Source organism: Aegilops tauschii, chromosome 2 (genome assembly GCF_002575655.3).
Source record: "Aegilops tauschii subsp. strangulata cultivar AL8/78 chromosome 2, Aet v6.0, whole genome shotgun sequence".
Classification (NCBI taxonomy): Eukaryota; Viridiplantae; Streptophyta; class Magnoliopsida; order Poales; family Poaceae; genus Aegilops; species Aegilops tauschii.
The window spans coordinates 340,529,571-340,549,365 of NC_053036.3; the positions used below are offsets into that span (position 1 = coordinate 340,529,571).

The 19,795-nt window shown below is 46.2% G+C and overlaps 1 protein-coding gene across 1 annotated transcript; it reads right to left on the reverse strand.

Moving 5' to 3' along the window:
• Positions 1-3,314: 3,314 nt before the first annotated feature.
• LOC141041005 (zinc finger BED domain-containing protein RICESLEEPER 3-like) lies at positions 3,315-4,112 on the reverse strand. Its single transcript, XM_073507115.1, has 3 exons — positions 3,566-4,112; positions 3,433-3,494; positions 3,315-3,329 (listed from the first exon to the last, which is right to left on the reverse strand). The coding sequence occupies exons 1-3, from the start codon at positions 4,110-4,112 to the stop codon at positions 3,315-3,317; spliced, it is 624 nt and encodes a 207-aa protein (XP_073363216.1).
• Between the last annotated feature and the right edge of the window lie 15,683 nt (positions 4,113-19,795).

Genomic DNA, 19,795 nt, shown 5'->3' on the forward strand with positions numbered 1-19,795 from the left:
TCATCGGACCGCATACATCAGTATGTATTATTTCCAATAAGTCAATTGCTCGCTCCATTGTTCTGAAGAACAGAGTCTTAGTCATCTTGCCCATGAGGCATGGTTCGCAAGCATCAAGTGATTCATAATCAAGTGATTCCAACAGTCCATCAGCATGGAGTTTCTTCATGCGCTTTACACCAATATGACCTAACGGCAGTGCCACAAATAAGTTGCACTATCATTATTAAGTTTGCATCTTTTGGCATCAATATTATGAATATGTGTATCACCACGGTCGAGATTCAACAAAAATAGGCCACTCATCAAGGGCGCATGACCATAAAAGATATTACTCATATAAATATAACAACCATTATTCTCTGATTTAAATGAATAACCGTCTCGCATCAAACAAGATCCAGATATAATGTTCATGCTTAACGCTGGCACCAAATAACAATTATTCAGGTCTAAAACTAATCCCGACGGTAGATCTAGAGGTAGCATGCCGACCGCGATCACATCGACTTTGGAACCATTTCCCACGCGCATCGTCACCTCGTCCTTAGCCAATCCTCGTTTAATCCGTAGCCCCTGTTTCGAGTTCCAAATATGAGCAACAGAACCAGTATCAAATACGCAGGCGCTACTATGAGCATTAGTAAGGTACACATCAATAACATGTATATCAAATATACCTTTCACTTTGCCATCCTTCTTATCCGCCAAATACTTGGGGCAGTTCAGCTTCCAGTGACCAGTCCCTTTGCAATAGAAGCACTCAGTCTCAGGCTTAGGTCCCGACTTGGGCTTCTTCACTTGAGCAGCGACTTGCTTGCCGTTCTTCTTGAAGTTCCCCTTCTTCCCTTTGCCCTTTTTCTTGAAACTAGTGGTCTTGTTAACCATCAACACTTGATGCTCCTTCTTGATTTCTACCTCCGCAACCTTTAGCATTGCGAAGAGCTCGGGAATTGTCTTATCCATCCCTTGCATGTTATAGTTCATCACGAAGCTTTTGTAGCTTGGTGGCAGTGATTCAAGAACTCTGTCAATGACACTATCATCAGGAAGATTAACTCCCAGCTGAGTCAAGTGGTTGTGGTACCCAGACATTCTGAGTATATGTTCACTGACAGAACTATTCTCCTCCTTTTTGCAGCTATAGAACTTATTGGAGACTTCATATCTCTCAATCCAGGCATTTGCTTGAAATATTAACTTCAACTCCTGGAACACCTCATATACTCCATGACGTTCAAAACGTCTTTGAAGTCCCGATTCTAAGCCGTAAAGCATGGCACACTGAACTATCGAGTAGTCATCAGCTTTGCTGTGCCAGACGGTCATAACGTCCGGAGTTGCTCCTACAGCGGGTCTTGCACCTAGCGGTGCTTCCAGGACGTAATTCTTCTGTGCACCAATGAGGATAATCCTCAAGTTACAGACCCAGTCCGTGTAGTTGCTACCATCATCTTTCAACTTAGCTTTCTTTAGGAACGCATTAAAATTCAAGGGAACGGTAGCACGGGCCATTGATCTACAACAACATAGACATGCAAATTGTGACACCCCCGATTCAATCGTACACTAATCATACACGCAAACATGTACGATCAAGATTAGGAACTCACGGGAAGATATCACAACACAACTCTAAAATTAAATAAGTCATACAAGCATCATAATACAAGCCAGGGGCCTCGAGGGCTCGAATACAAGTGCTCAATCATAGACGAGTCAGCGGAAGCAACAATATTTGAGTATAGACATAAGTTAAACAAGTTGCCATAAGATGGCTAGCACAAACTGGGATACAGATCGAAAGAGGCGCAGGCCTCCTGCATGGGATCCTCCTAAACTACTCCTGGTCGTCGGTGGCCTGAACGTAGTAGTAGGCACCCTCGGTGTAGTAGGGGAAGTCGTCAACGGTGGCGTCTGGCTCCTGGGCTCCAACATCTGGTTGCAACGTCCGAGAAGAAGAGGAAAAGGGGGGAAAGAGGGAGGAAAGCAACCGTGAGTACTCATCCAAAGTACTCGCAAGCAAGGATCTACACTACATATGCATGGGTATTTGTGCAAAGGGGCAATATCGGTGGACCGAACTGCAGAATGCCAGAATAAGAGGGGGATAGCTAGTCCTATCGAAGACTACGCTTCTGGTAGCCTCCATCTCGCAGCTTGTAGAAGAGAGTAGATGGTAAGTTCAACAAGTATCATCGCATAGCATAATCCTACCCGGCGATCCTCTCCTCATCGTCTTGTGAGAGAGCGATCACCGGGTTGTATCTGGCACTTGAAAGGGTGTGTTTTATTAAGTATCCAGTTCTAGTTGTCATAAGGTCAAGGTACAACTCCGGGTCATCCTTTTACCGAGGGACACGGCTATTCGAATAGATAAACTTCTCTGCAGGGGTGCACCACATAACCCAACACGCTCGGTCCCTCTGGCCGGACACACTTTCCTGGGTCATGCCCGACCTCGGAAGATCAACACGTCGCATCCCTACCTAGGCACAACAGAGAGGTCAGCACACCGGTCTAAATCCAATGCGCGTAGGGGTCTGGTCCCATTCCTCATGGCACCCGCCGGGTTCGGGTGTGGGTAATACGCGCCCAAACCCTTACCCGTCTCAACATTTTTAGCCCATACCCATACCCTTACCCGCACCGCGGGTATAAAATTGTTCCCATACCCGTACCCGGCCGGGTACGGGTAATACCCGCGGGTAAAAATACCCCACTCTGTCACCTCACCCAATTGACATTTCAGCAAGTATATTGGAGCGTTTCATCACATATATACAACATTTCATCAATTCAACATGCATATTTCATCATTTCAGCAACATATATACCACAAGTCAACATTTCAGCAACATATAACCCATTTTCAACTCATATAAACAACATTCCAGCACATATTTCAGCATTGCAACACTTATATGCATCATTCCAGGACATATAAACAGCATTCCAGCTCACATTTCATCATTTCAGCACTTATATACAGCATTACAACACATATAATCAGCATTACAGCACATCTAAACAGCATTTTAGCACATATAGATAGTATTTCAGCCATAGACATAACACATTTCGGCCATAGATAGGACACAAATAGGTTATAGGTTCGACAAGCAAATATGTTCGAAAGAGGCGCAGGCCTCCTGCATGGGTTTGAGACAAATAGGTTCAAGTTCAACGCACAAATAGGTTCAAGTTCGACACATAGTCATCATATCAACTTGAACATCTCCTACATGACACAAAATCCAATTGCGTAGATTGATCTTCTCTTCACTTCATCTTCATGAGCCTTGACATCTCACTCAAAGCGCCAAATCCTAGTTTGAGACATATGCAAGAAAGACATGAGAACTTGAATTGTGGAGAGTTATATATTTCTAAGACATAAATAAGAAAGGTATGTGTGCACTTCTTATGTACCTGCATCCCTTCTTGGATGTCTTGAAGGCAAGTCCAAAAGCTAGCCTCTGCTGTGTTAGCATCTACAAAAGTAAACAATTGTCAACAATCTGAAAACAAGAGAAAATATTAATAGAAAACACTATTTGCTCACCTTTGAACTTGTTTCTAAGCCAATCTTGTGAGCACATTAAAACCTCAACCATATGTGGTGTCAATCGGCTTCTATGGTCATTGAGCTTTCTGCCACTTGTAGAAAAGGCTGATTCTGAAGCAACCGTTGTAACAGGAATAGAAAATATGTCCCTTGCAACTTTCCTTAAGGTTGGATACCTAGTTCCAGCCACTTTCCACCAATCCAACGCGTTGAACTTCTCGACGTAAGGCACTAATCCATCATTCAAGTACTGATCTATTTCACCTTGAAGTCTAGCTGTTGCAGGCATTTGTTGAGCTACAATGTTTTGGAAGACACTCATGATTGCAGGAGCTTTCATTGTAGAAATCATAGATTCTTCATCCGGTGTATATGCCTCATTTTCCACTTCATATTCTTCCAATAATAAGCGTAGACTAGCAACTATGTCCTCAACTTTTTCAATGTATTCATAAGAAGATGGCTCAATGCCATGGAGCATGGCAAAGCAAGCTACCAACATTTGCTTCTTGTATCGAGGATCAAGAATTATAGCTATAGCCATTAGACCTTGGATGTCGCTCCAATACTTATCAAATTTTTCAGTCGTGCTTTTTTCATTTCTTTGATAGTGTTGTTGCTAGATGCTTCCCACTGCCTCATTTTAATTTTAATTTCACATACCTTAGGAAAGTACACATTGGCAGTCACATAATCAGTTCCAGAAAATAGCTCGGTTATTTCATAGAACAACCTAAGCCTCTCTACAATATCTACAGCGAAATCCCATTCTTCTGAACTAGGCAGCCACTCATATTACAGAGGGCCTCCTCGACGTCCTCTGGACCGCTCTACATCCGTGCCGAAGTTGAGGCTGGGAGGTGCTCCGGTTGTCCGGCGGTTGAGATGGAAGAGCTGCGGCAACGGCAAGCGAGATGAGTGGAGGAGGCGCTGTGGAGGGAGGAGATGTGGAGACGAGGGAGATGGCCTTGTGCGCTGCCCAGGCAGCCGCAGCGGTCGGCGGCAGTGGTGGCCACCTAGGGTTGCAGCCCGGGTGAGAGAGATGGGTGTGACGGCGCGATGGGGTGAGGGTGAGGGGTCGAAGGGCGGAGTGGGTTTTGTGCGGGCCTCCGGGGGCTAGGGTTGCGGCCGCTGGGTGCTTAGTCTAGGTTTTTTTTTCTTTTTCTAGTGAATGACATAGGGGGGCCTACATGTAAGATGTATTAACATGCGGGTAGACGGGTATGGGTATTGCATTCCCGTACCCATACCCAGCTTACCCGATGGGTATAGATTTTTCCCATTTAAATACCATGGGTATTTTATTTTCCCATACCCTTACCCTAATAGGGTTTTTACCCGTAGGGTTAGCGGGTAACGGGTACCCATTGCCATGTTGTGGGCTCATCGCCCATTGCACACCTGCACGTTGCGAACGCGGCCAGTAAGCAGACCTAGCCTCCCTAATACAAGAGCAGGCGTTCCAGTCCAATCGGGCGCGCGCCGCTCAGTCGCTGACGTCAAGAAGGCTTCGGCTGATACCACGACGTCGAGTTCCCATAACTGTTCCCGCGTATGGTTGGTCCATATAGGCCAGTGGCCAGACTCAGATCAAATACCAAGATCTCGTTAAGCATGTTAATTGATGTAACTGTGGACGCCGGCCAAGGCCAGGCCCACCTCTCTCCTAGGTGGTCTCAACCTGCCCTGTCGCCCCACCACAAAGATCCACACAGAGGGCCGTCGGGAAATTATGTCCTTTCAACCCCCAATCATGAATCAACCGCGGGTACTCAACGAGCCAACCTGACTTTAGTCACCACATGTATCACACATTATGTATATAAGTATATACCTGTGACCAACTCCCGAGTGATCACGGCCCGGTAGTATAGCATGGCAGACGGACAAGAATGTAGGGCCACTGATGGAATACTAGCATCATATACTAAGCATTTCGGATTGCAGGTAAGGGTAACAACTGTAGCAACAATGACAGGCTTTGCAGCAGAATAGGATTAACCGAAAGCAGTAACATGCTACACTACTCTAATGCAAGCAGTAGAGAGAAGGGGTAGGCGATATCTGGTGATCAAGGGGCGCTTGCCTGGTTCCTCTGGCAAGAAGGAGGGGTCGTCAACACCGTAGTCGACCGGGGCAGCAGCGACGTCGGTCTCCTAGTCTACCGGAGAGAAGAGGGGGAAGAAACAATAAATATAATGCAAACATAAGCATGACGGTGCATGTCATGACCATGAGCGGTGCTAGGTGTGCCCTAACGCGGTAGTAGGTGATACCGGCGAAGGGGGAAAACATCCGGGAAAGTATTCCCGGTGTTGCACGTTTTCGGACAGATGAACCAGAGGTGAAATGTTGCATGTTCACTATGCTATGGACGTGTGGCTGACAAACGGACTGCATATTCAGATTCGTCTCGTCGTTCTGAGAAACTTTCACGTATAAACTATTTTCATCTGAGTCATGGATTATTTTCTATTAATTATTGAAGTTTATTACATTTTCTGAAATTACTGGTTTTATTAAAATAGCAAAAGCTGAGTGTACCCACATCTATACCCTGTAGTGAGCACAGAGAGGCTGTCAGGTGGGTCCAGCAGACCCAGTCAACTGCTGACCCAGCATTGACTGTTGTCTTGGTCAAAAGATGAACAGTGCATGTGGGACCCGCATGTCATTCTCTCTGGAATTTTAACACCAGTTTAGCATAAAAAGATAGTAGTGGGTCCCAACTGTCATTGATACAAAAGGGTAATTAGCAGGGAGTGGTTATTGCTAAATGGGCCTATCCCCACTAAGTCAACAGAAGGGGGAAGGGCCGGTTTGGCACGCACAGGAGCCGAAGGCTCCGGCGGCCATGGCCAGCAGCAGTGGCTGCGGGCAGGCGCGATAGGGCGGCGACTACGCCGGCGCCCGGAGACGGGCGCGCGGCCAGGCGACGGGGTGCGGGGCGGCGAGTAGTGGGGTGCAGCAGGCGAGCGGAGCGGGCGGGCGGAGGCGGGCAGTTGCGGCCGCGAGTGGTTGCAGTCGGGTGGAGCGCCGACTGCGGCGTCGGCGAGCACGCGAGACGGCAGTGGTGCCGCTACAGGCTGGCAAGCGTGCGGGCGCTCGAGCGCAGGGCCAGGCAAGCAAGGGCGCGGCCACACGGGAGCCGACAGCAGTGCAGCGGCGCGGCGTAGCAGCAAATGCAGTAGCGGCGGCGGCGCCATAGGCAGCAGCTGTAGCTGGCGAGCAGCAGAAGCAGAGTAACATCAGCAGCATAGAGCAGCGGCAGCAAGGAGCAGAGAGCAGCGGCGGCAAGCGTGGGGACAGCGGGCGGCGGACAATTGTGGGTGCACGCGGCGCGGGGCCACGAGCAGCCAAGGCAGCAGAGAGGCATGCGCGGGCGCGCGCGGGCGCGCGCGGGCTGGCTAGCAGGACGAGCGAGAGCGCGGCCACGGGCGCGAGCGCGAGCTCCGGTGAGTTCAACCACGGCGGTGTACGGTGCCTACGGCAACGGATTCGACGGGAAGCTACCAAGGGGTGGAGGAGGAGCTCACCACAGACTCGTAGGGCTGCTCAGGAGGCTCGGGGATGGTCGGGGATGCGTAGGTCGACGATGAGATGCGGCGGTCGAGGTTGGGGAAGATGGTGCAGGCGACGGCCGTGGCGCTCCCTGGCTCCGATCCTTCGGCGAGGGAGACGAAGAGGAGCCTGTCGGAGCTTATGGAAGCGGCGAGGGGCGCGCGGTGGCTACACGATCGACGATGACAGTGGCGGCCATGGCAGACGAGGATGGAGCAGCGCGAGGGGGATAGGGGAAAAATATCCTGGGGATCGTCCAGCGCGTGTGTGGCGTTGATCTTATCCGCGCTAGGGCTACAGGGATCGTCACGGTGGAGCGCATCGTGCGGTACATCGGCTATGGACGGCCATTGCGTCTCGCGCGTCAAGAGGTGCCGGAGAGGGATGAAAGGCCGGCTTGGGCGGGCTAGGCCGCACTGTAGGAACAACTGGGCCAAGTGCACAGTAGTTAGGTTCTTTCTCCATTTACTATTTCTTGTTTTCTATTTTCTCTAAGGTTTTCTATTTATTTTAGCTATCAAACGAACTTTGTCAAATGTGCCACTTAGCACATAATTACTAGGAAATTTTTTAAAGCAGCACGCAATGTTATAATTTATTTTGAAAAGGTTGGATATTTATTTAAATTGAAACGGTAAATTTAATTGTTGCAAACTGTGTTTTAAATAGGTTAGGGACATTTTATTAATTCAAAATATGTTGGATAATTCATGAAAAATAGTTAGGGAATATTTGCAACCTAACCCACATTTTTATTTTGCCATTTGAAAACTTTATTTATTTGACTTGAAATTAAATTTGAATTCGAACGGATTTAAATCATCGCGAGATTGACAACAGTAATCGTGGTGATGTGGCAACATTAGTACAGGGTTACTGTAGCTTAATTATCCGGGCGTCACAATTCTCCTCCACTACAAAAATCTTGTCCCGAGATTTAGGAGGTGGAGTAAGGGGGAAAGACTAGCTTACGAAATTCTAACAATTCTTCTCGGTCTTGGTTGCTCCTCTCGAAGAGGTAGATCCACTACGTTGATGTCTTCATTTCTCTGCTTCAGGTCATCATGATGAAGTCAGCGTCCTTTCTTCGGGAACTCCATCGTACTTACGGTAGAATAAGGCGGGGTTATTCCGGGAGAACGGACCTCTGCAAGGTTGACTATATGGTAGCTAACATCGGGGAAGGTGGCGGAAAGTAACTCTCGAACTGAAACTTAAGAAAATATCGAGAGCAAAGTAAGGAGGTATCATGGGAAGTTTCAAGCGGGTAGGCAATCGTTCGATACCTGAACAAAGTGTGAAAGGTGTCTAGAGCAACGAGAATAAGTATTGCGTGTGATACCAAAGTACATTACTAGGAAGATGACCCATGAATTACATTCGAAATCAAGTGTGAGGAATAACTTTGGCAACATGGGTGTATAGGAGAGTCATGTTTCGATCCTGTGGAACTGTGGGTTATGGGCCCACCATGTGGTTAAAAGTAGGAAGGCCGCTGACATCTTACACGGTCATGATAGCAAGACATGTCAGAGGCACTACAAAAAAATACACTTCCGTGATGATACGTGTTTGTCACAGTAGGTCGCGTTTTTTGTCATGCATGTACACCCATGACGATTTTATGACAGAATCAAGATAGTCATACCTGTGCTGTCGTAGAAGTGTTCCATGACATTACCAAAATTATCATCACGGAAGTGTCCACTTCCATGACGATAAATCGCGCGTTACAGAAGTGCTTTCGTCAAGGGCGACCGACACGTGGCATCCACCATAACGGAACGCCGTTAAGCTATTGGGTCGGGTTTTGGATCCGATAACCCGTTAACAGCCTCGACCAATGGGAAATTTCCACGTGTAAAATTCTTATTGGCCGGACGAAACACGTGTCAGCTCGTCAGTGGGTCAGATAGGCGCCTATGATATGTCGACACGTGCCACGGCCCACCACTGGCCCATTTAGCTTACAAAGCCGGCCCGTTTGACTTGGTCAAAAGTTAACGGGCTGGCCCATGAAAAGCCTGTTAACGGTCTCTTTGCAAATAGCCCATTTTATGGCACGTTAACTCACGGCCCGTTAGGCCCTAAAGGAAATCGGCCCAACAACGTCATGTGGGCCGTCGAATATAACACCAGCCCATTTCACTTTCGGCCCATGTAAGGCCCACGACGTCTTTCGGCCCATATGAGGCCTTCGTATCTTTCGGCCCTTTACAAGCCCACGGTGACTCTAGCCCATAATGAACAGTAATTTTCTTTATACCCGTTAACGGCCCGTGATTTACATGGGCCGTTTCCAGCCCGTGTTAGCTTTCGGCCTATTGACGGCCTATACGTTCTTGGGCTCCTTTTCGGCGCTCGATTACTTCCGGCCCGTTACTGGCCTGTTCCCCTAATGGGCCAAATTCGGCCCATGAAAAGAGTCGGCCTGTTACTGGCCTGTTCCCCTAATGGACCAAATTTGGCCCATGGCAAGAGTCGGCCCGTTACTGGCCTATTACCCTAATGGGCCAAATTCAGCCCATGGCAAGAGTCGGCCCGTTTCTGGCCTGTTAACCCGTTGCGCCATTTCCAGCCCGTCCTATATTCTGGCCCATTAATGACCCGTTATGCTTGTGATAGAATTAAGCCTTTGCTGTCCTACGGCCTGTTACCGTGCTGGGCCGATACCAATTACGCCCGATTACAGCCCATGTAGACCCATTTATCCAACGGCCCGAGGCCCACCGATTACAGGCCCATTTATCGACGGCTCGTAGGAGACCTATGGATCCTACGGCCCGTATATGGCCCATGGTAGTTGCGGCCACTAGCAAAACAGGGAAAAAGAAGACTAGGAAATAAATAAGGTCGAAACTAACACTAGGCTATTAAGGCGATTGCACAGATTACATCCACTCGGCATCAAAGATCGCCACCAGTGCAAATATAGGGAACACCCTACACTATACAAAAATGGCTTGCTGTTTTCTTCAGCCGGTGGCTGCACGTTAAGAATAAATTTTGTATCGCACGAAACCAAATTACAACTATATAACAAAAGGAAGGTTGGCATAAAACTTAACAGTCTAGCGGATAAATGCACCACCAGAAGTTCAGAAGCTCAGTTCATTTGACCTGACTGTTATGTTTTCATGCTGTATTGTCCGATGGAGCACCATAACCCTCGCCTTCATTTCCCCTAGGCTCCTGAACAACATAGCAAATGTCTGATAGTCTGATTTCAGAACCATGCATATCTTGACGACATTGAGCAATGTTTCTCCTTGTTTCACAAAGGCTCTCTGTTAGGGAATGGACTTGTGTCTGGAGCGCAGATACAACATTGCTTTGAGCTTGCATATCTTGATCATGAGGCAGTTTGGACGATATTGCCTTAACAACCAACCTAGTATTACGCAGGAACGTGCTTTTGGCACTGTTAGTGGACAGGTACTGACCCACTGCAGCAAGAGCTGACATTGCGGTTATAGTTGCCTCGCCACCTTCAGAAGGTGGCGGTTCCACCATTTTTTCCATAGCTTGCTGAAAAGTTGAGGTTTTACATTAGTAGTACCAGAACAGAAGATATTAAGGAGACAGCAAAACCAAACAAAATAGCTTAGGTCTATATACATAACTTATTCTGGTGAACCCATGTAAAATATTAGTTGTATTTTATTGCAAAGTACATAATAAAACCAGGTTCCAAACATATGACCATGTACCATCGCTAATGTATTGTCTATTTCTTCACATTGTATTGAGGGCTAAGGATAAAGAGACGAAGTTTATAATACGGTAAGCATAGTATGACATCATTCATATCACAAAACAACTGAGAACAGACAAACAGGCAATTGTAACGTTGTGTGCGCAAGTCCAGCACGGAACTAGATTACGGGTCAAGATCAAAGGAACATCACTCCTCTCTTTTAAACCTTGTAAGGTGCAATGATACGCTAAGACAATTGTGTATAAAATTGAAAAGAGTAATAGGCATTGGCTGCAAACCATGCAGTTCAAGGCACAAGTCAGAGTAAGTAGTAGTTAAAAGGCATGAGGATTAAGGACTTACAACAGCGGCTTTGACTGGTGTAGTCATGCCCTTCTTCTTGCTGGTGTGACAGTCCTTGAAGATTTCCACAGCATTTGGTTCAGGTACTTTTTGGTCCTTGCGGGCTTTCCTCTGCATTTCAAACAAGTCAATATAGATCTGATAATATGGTACAGCGAAAAGAGTGAAACAGCAGCTAATTACAAGAGCCTCGCAGTGTGCAATATAGCTACGAGATCCTGTCGTCTGTTGGAATTTCACTTTCATACGGTTGGCCTTGTTCTTTGAACAGTTCACCTACAAGAAGATAGATTTGTGTGGCACATGCGTAAATAGGACTTCAACATGTGATCTGATCACATATATATAATGTACCTGATACTTGGGATCAGACCAGTGTTTAACAAGGCCCCTCCAGTCTTCATCCGATATATTTTCCACTGGAGATGTTTGGGAAAGTTCACTGTTAGCCTTGCCTTCAAAGTGAGTTTTCCTCAAGTTATACCGATACTGTCGCAGAGCAGACTTGAAAACATGGGTGCAAGCTTGTCTGGTTGCATCATCTTGGCTATCCAACTTGAACCTCATCTGTTGAAAATTATGGGAGTCTCATTATCAGCAACCTAGAAAGTATGGGACGGAGCAAGACGATATTACTAGTTTCCATACATAACCATACTTATAGATAAATGGTCGAGGAAGGTGTTGCTGGGTTTCGTCTTTGTCATTCCTATACTGAATCCATGTTGGGAGGATACGTACATGACACCTATCGGCAACCGCTGCCTCTGATACTAACTTGGCTGACTCTGTAGCATCACGTGGCCTTTTTAAACCTGCCTCAAAACGGATCTCCATTCTTCCTCCTCTAGATTTAGTTAACCTATCGAGCATTATCCATGATGTTTGTTTCCTCTTGCGCCTAGGTGCTAGTCCAACAACGAACATAGGAAGTGTTAGTGTACATCAAACTGTGAGACTACATATAAAGAAGCATGCAACTGTAACTTGACTCCAGCAACTACCTTCTTGCTGTTGAAGATCACAAGGTTCATCTGATATTGCCAACTCGTCTTGTGTCAAGAGTGCTTGGGAAGTAGTGTCAGGTGGCAAGGGAGCTTGGGAACGTGCTGCTAGCTCAGTTGACGCACGAGTAAGTCGTGCAGCTGGTAGTACTGTGGTAGGTGTTGCAAGAACTAGGGCTGTCTCTGCTTGTTTGGTGGTAGCTATTTGTTTCTGTTTGGCTTTTTTTGCAACTCGTGTAGCACGGGATGCCGTGTTTGTAGAATTTTCCGCTGGACTTTGACCTTCTATTGCACCATCAGTACCAGCAGAATCTGCAGGATTCATCCGCTTCTCATTCCCTGCCATTCTGTGTTTCTTCCTCTTTCTCTGTGCCATGTTAAGTCAAGCCGACAAGAAAAACGAATAACAATTTAGTTCTTCAGAACAAATTGATGCGTGATGCAGACGAACTGAACTTTGATGTTAGACAACCACATGATAGGAGGATGTAATATGTATGAAAAACAGGACGAAAGAGATAACCAGAACTGTGATGTGTAAACTAAGAAGAAGACATTTCACCAAATTAGAAGCAATGCAATGGAAGGTAGACACCATATGAAAGATGCTACAAATATCGCTCTGCCAAGTTAACAGTGTCTCATCATAAGTGGCGTTTAAACAAATGTGAAGCAGTACAAGAAATAAATCATATGCAAGATGCAAACAACATCACACTACCATGTTAGAGGTCTCTTGTCATTAGTGCCATTGCATATTCACAGCTTATGATGTGTAAACTAAGGAGAAGGCATTTCAACAAATTAGAAGCAATGAAAGCTAGACACCATATGAAAGATGCAACGAATATCACTCTACCAAGTTAAAACTATCTCGTCATAAGTGCCATTTCAACAAATTAGTAGTACAAGCTAGAAAAGAATGTGAGATGACCTATATCACACTTTGAAGTCAAACGTGTCTTATGATAAGTGATTGTTGCAGGTTACACAACAGTAGTAATTTGATGTAAGAACATGGTGTGATAGAAAGATATTGTATGTTCTAGAAACAGGAACACGTGTCTTATTCAAGTATAATGTGTAAAGTAAGCAGATGGAATTCAACAAAATTAGAAGCAATACAAGCTAGACATCACACATAACATGCAACCACATATAACAGTGCCAAGTTAGAGGGAGCACCGGTGATGCTGCACTAGGGGAGACGTGCTCAACATAAACACAGCTTTGTTGAGTGTCTATGCATGTGTTGTCTTGGAAATCATCTTGGGGGTGTGGAGGAGTAGAAACTGTAGAGGCCCTCCGTTCGGAAGGAGCACCTTTATCCACTGCCTTGCTAACTTCCTTCCGCTTTATTGATTTTGAATTGTCAAGTAAAACCGACAAGAAAAAGCAATAAAATTCTCTCTTCAGAACTCATTCATGCATGATACTGACAATCACTACTTTGATGTAAGGCAAACACATGATACCAGGATGGAATATGTACGAAAAACAGGACGGCATGGCATGTTCACAACTGTTTGTGTAAACTAAGCAGAAACCATTCCAGCAAATAAGAAGCAATGCAAGCTAGACACCACATGAAAGATGCAACCAATATGACTCTGCCAAGTTAAAAGCGTCCCATCATAAATGGAATTTCAACAAATTAGAAGCAGCGCATGCTATAAATCATATGAAAGATGCAACTAATATCGCACTGCATATACTAAAGGTGTCTCGTCATGTTGATTGATGCGGGATACAAAAAAACAATAGTTTTATGTAAGGACATGCTTAATAGACAGATGTACTATGTACTAAATACAGGAAGGCATGTCACATTAACAGGTATAATGTATAAGCTAAGCAGACTAGCACATGCAGTTTAACCAGATTGGAAGAATTACAATCTAGACACCATATGCAACATGCAACCACATATCACGCTGCCAAGTTAGAGCAAGCACCTGCGATGCTAGTGTAGGGGAAATGCTGTAATCAACTACAGAGCTACGTTCACTATCTTCATCTAGCATTTCTGTTTCTTGAGAATCATGTTGGGAGGCTGACGCTGCATTCTTTAAATGAGGAGTAGTCCCCTTGCCTGCCTGCCTCGTCATAAGTGATTGGTGAGGGATACACAAGAACATTAGTTTGATGTAAGAACATGGTTAATACACAGATGTACTAGTATGTACCAAAAACGGAAAGGCATGTCATATTCAAATTGGTGAGGTATAATGTGTAAGCTAAGCAGATGCAATTTAACCAAATTGGAAGCAATACAAGCTAGACATCCGGCTGGAGTGGTGAGCATGATCATCTAGGACCAGAGAGCCTGGTGGGAGGCGGGCTGCTTCGCCACCATCGCAGCTTTTTACTTGGCTTCCAGGTGATGCCTATCTTTGCTGGGCTTATCACTGGCTCGGCCAGTGCCCTGACCAGCTATTTGTCTTCTGGTGCTCACGGGATGGTGGTTCATGTAAAAAAATATCTTTCCTTATCTTACCGACTTCGGCCTTTCGAATACAAGCTAGACACCATATGGAACATGCAACCACATATGACACCGCGAAGTTAAAGCAAGCACCTGGGATGGTGGTTCATTGCGAGCGAGGTCATCAACTCCAGAGCTACGTTTACCGTCTCCATCTGCTAACATTGCACCCTTTATAGCGCTGTAACGTATCTTGCCTAACCGCACACGAAGCTGGAGCGACTTCTCTCTTTTCTTTTTGGCTTCTCTCATGGCAGCAGAGTCTGAAATACCCTTGCATAAAAACACAATAGTGAGAGTAAGGGTGAAGTGTGTGCAGAACTAGTGCACTGTAAAAGTAGCAGATAGCAGGTGGCTGAAAAATAAATGACAGGAGACATATGATAGCTCTACAACATTGCATGGCAAACAAAATTAGATTCTACTCCGTATGATTTTGTAATATATGAGCACAGGAAATGCTAGCACACCACCACATGTGGTCATATCTAAGATAACAGTCGACTAAAAATAAATAGGTCAGTTGATTTTTTTAATGAACCGTCTGGTCTATAAGGAACGGGCAGATGGCCTTCGTCTACCTCCCGCCAGTCACTGTTGACGATCTTTCTCGAACCGCCAGCGACCACCGGCCCAGACCCCTGCCTCCGCCGCCCCGCCCTCCCATCGACCTCACACCACCGCCGTGCTTGGCAGCGCCCCCAGGCCATCCCTTTAATCCCCGCCGACCTCCAGATCGGGCGCCAGTAGCTCTAGGCCGCACACGCCCCTAAGATAAACACCAAGGCGCTGCTTCCCCGGCGTAATAGGTGTACTAGCGCCTGTTACGCCGGGGAATGCTTCCGTTAATTGGGAATCAACTGGCCAGAAATTGAAATTCAGGGGGGCGACGGGCCTCTAGCTAAGGTGAAATAGTATATGAGGAGAAACCTTGTGCATCGCGAGTTACTAGGAACATCTAGTATCAAGAAGAAGCGGTCAACTAGTGTCTTCTGTGGGATGAATACCGTGCAAGCAGAGACGTAAGATTTGCACGAATAAGGGAAGAGGAGGAGTACCTTTTTCGGTTGCCGGTGTGGTCACCTCCACATGTCGCGCCTTCTTCTTTTTACCGGGGAAACCGATGTTCTGGAGGGTGCAAGCTTGGACGAACCCATGGCCAAATTGTTGACTGTGTTGCCATGGTCGTATGTCGGCGGAGGGGAAGCAGATCCGAGGCGGCGAAGGACGGCGTAGCAGGAACAGCTCCGGTGCGGTGGAGGGTGGCGAAGTTGGAGCGGCAACGGTGAGGTGCAGGACGGCGTGGTTGAACTGGCTCGGGTATGGACGGCTCGGCCTCGGCTTCAACTACTAGCCGTAGAGGCCGTTGCGGTTGAGGTTGCAGTGGACGATGACGTCGGGGTATCGGCTCCGGCGTGATGGAGGAGGGCGGCGGTTGATGGGTGGGATGGGGTGGCGGACGGAGGACGCCGGGGTTTCGTGGCTGGTAGAGAGGTAGTTTTGGCGCCCACAGAGTACGAATGGGGAATCGGACGGGTGGGGGTGAACCATGTTTCGGTCTAGGACGCGCTTGTTTTTGGCTTTTTTGAACAGAAGATGGGACGCGCTTGTTTGAAATTTGGGGAAAGTACAAACTTTGCCCCCCTCTTAAATTTCGGACCTACTGCGGGTCGGGGGTAGGATGGTAATCCCAGGTGTCCCAAATAGTGGGCGGGAGCGATTTCGGTCGCGCGCATGTGTGCTTAGGCGGCCATTGTGTATGAATGTTTTTCGGATGCGGTTGCGTGACGTCTAGATGAAGCTACAAACCTACCCCGGTTTAGACCTTCGGACGTCGGGCCGGTAGGTTTCACGGGTCGGAGTTATTAGAAAAGTAATTTCCTTGTACTACCAAACATTGGTCTCACGCGGTTTCGGGCGAGTAGAGGCTCTTTTGGCGCTTCGTTCGAAATTTTGAAACACAAGCATTCACGTTTAGAGTACTCTTGAACTATGAGGATTGACCTAAATAGACAACGTTATATTTGACCTTGTATGTTTGAAAACCTCATTAAATTATCTGCTTCTTTTTGAAATTTTGACACTTGAAAATCCTATAACTACGATTATTTTGGAATGGAGGAGCTAAATTTGAATCTATTTTGTACACGACTACATATGCTATTATGTACAAAATCAGAGCAAAGATTGGTGCCCCCATAATTTAGGTATGGTTTACAAATGCCATGATATCAAATTCAAATAATTGAATGGACTTCATGTTGAATTCGATTTTTTTAAACCACCTTAAGTTGAATTCAAATGTATGCTAGTTCATAGGTAGCTATTTATAATGTCCATTGTGTAACTTTCGTATGTATAATGTGCTTTACACACACAACATGAACTATACTCACGTTTATATTCGATTGCTAAAGCGATGCATTGTCTGGAGTTCAAAATACTAACTATGTGGATCAATTGTGTCGAATAATAACATAAACATGCTCAAATTCGATAGAATCTAGATGTCTGATGGATCAATGACCGCTCCTTACGCGAATTGCAATTTTCATGATCCCATCCTAATATTTGGATACAATTTATATCTTTAATCAATGTGTAGAGCAGTCTTTTACGTGTAGTTTCACTCTCCATCGGTGGTCTCTCACACACTCTCTCCTGAGGTGTCTTTCTCGCACACATGCTCTAGATATAACCCTCCCTCCCTCTCGTAACCATTTACAACTGTTTTCACTAACCTTTATCACAAGCACTCTTCCTCTCGCAAACATACACACGCACAATCCTCATCGACCCTTTCTATATACATGGACCTGCCTACGTGTCTCATGTACGCACATTATCTTTACGCCTGTCTCTCACGCATTGTCTCACACCTCTCTTCCTAATCGATGAGTATGATTCTAGCAGAGCATTCTGTAGGATGCCCCTTAAAGTTAGGTTGGATGAATAGTAATATCAGAGATAAAGGGGTTACCTTAGTCCGAGAACCTAGGGTTACAAATCCTAGCCGGCTTTGTCAGTGGATATAGAGTCCTTCACAATTCTGTTATCTTTGTCTTGTACGACTAGTCATCCATGGGTCTTCCTAAATGCGTCACGGGCCGACCAATGTGGCGCAGGTCGGAACCGAACGAAGGGCCTCACCTCGACCCACCGGACCTCACGCGGTGACACACCCTCTGCCCCCACGTCTCATTATCTTCTCACACCCACACATACCAACACAAACACCACACACACAGAAAATTTCTCCTGGTGCCTCTATTCCCTCCCCCTTGCATATACACACTCAAGGGAATGGAATCTCTTGTCGTGACGTCATATTCGTCTCTCTCTCTAGACCACTCTCATTTCTCGTGCTATCTCTCCCACGCCCCCCCCCCCCCGTAGACCCCTCTATCCATGCCCCTCTCGAATACGTAATACACACACATACCTCTCTAGGCCCCGCCAAATGCATCAACTACACATTCACACATGTTACATCACATACCCCATTGATCTAAAAAGCCCTCTCTTCACGTTTATTTCGCATACAACATTCCTTTTGAATAAAGTGTGGCCAAAAAATTATTTTAGAGTTTCTACATATATACAACATTACAAAGTTATATGGAGGAGTACGAACGCTAATTTGCATTGCATGGTGCCCACAATGATATTTATTCCGCACTGTGAATTTGTATATTTTTATACTATATACAAAGTTAGTCATAATAAAGAGAAACGAAGAGCATCTCTCTCTCCATCGCATACCCCCTGTACGCCCCTCTCACGTATGCACACAAAACTATCTCCAGGTCCTCTAAAAGTAAGCCCCTAGAAAATTTACGCATGTTTCATCTTTCTCTCGCGATATATGCAATGACGATCATTGTATTTGAAGCGAAAGCACGATACATACATTGGACTTCAGAATCCACTCATTACGGTCACCATTTACGTTTAGTGGTTATTATACAGTCACGGGCTCACCGTACAACTCTGTATTTGCTCATGACATGACTAGTTGACCAGTTAAACGCTCTACGTGGCACCTCTAGTGTTGCATCACATTATCTCACTACCATCGTGCCCACCTGTCGACTTGTATCTACTCTACATCTACAGTCTTATAAAATACATAAAATACACTCTTATAAAAAACAGAGTTGGTGATGATGGTGTGCCTGCCATCCTGCAATATAGGCCGTCCGATTTATATCTGATGGATAGGAAAGAAACTATGGCAATTTTGCAAAAAGGTACCCACACACCTCTCCACATTTGCAAATAAGGCCTTCCCTCGTTCATCCTTTTCTCTCACAAGATAAACAAGTCATACAAATGCATCTTGATGTTACGTGCAACGCACGGGCATCTTGCTAGTAAGAATGAAAACAAACGACAAAAAAATATTTGGACGGTGGTTCGAAGTCATGACCGCGGGCACAGCGGACAAGGTAGCCTTGTATTGGTATGCTGAGCCGTCTGTTTTAACACACAGGAGCTGGTGTGGTGATTATACACACACGCACGCATGCACACGAACTGCATCCACGCAACACTCACACAAACACATGCACCCACGCACGCACGCAAACTCACACGTACACACGCAGCCACGCACGCACGCAACACTCACACGCATGCACGCAACACACACGCACGCATGCATGAACACACCAGTACACCACACGACCAACACACACTCTCACGCTCAAGTGCTCAACCTACACGTGCATGCGCACACATCAGGCCCTGACAGACACATACACAACCAGGTGATTCCCGCGCACGGGTTGGAGCCTTGTCGCACCTGCGTAAATTTGTGTTTATCTGACCTTTTGCCTATGCGAACTGACAGGTGGGACCTACAAGGAACGTGGTCAATTTAACAAGTCAACATGGCACCATGCAGACTATTTGGCCGGTCAACAGAGTGCAATCCGATGCTGAACTGTGAGCAAGTGACCGTATAATCACCGCAAAATGTATATAGTGACCGTAATCAGCTTATTCTGAAGTTCGGTGACCGTATTACGCTTTTCTCTCTGTAGGCCCTCCAAAACTACATCTCTACACGTTCTCGCATGTTACATCTAACAACTATGCAATACAGCACTACTACT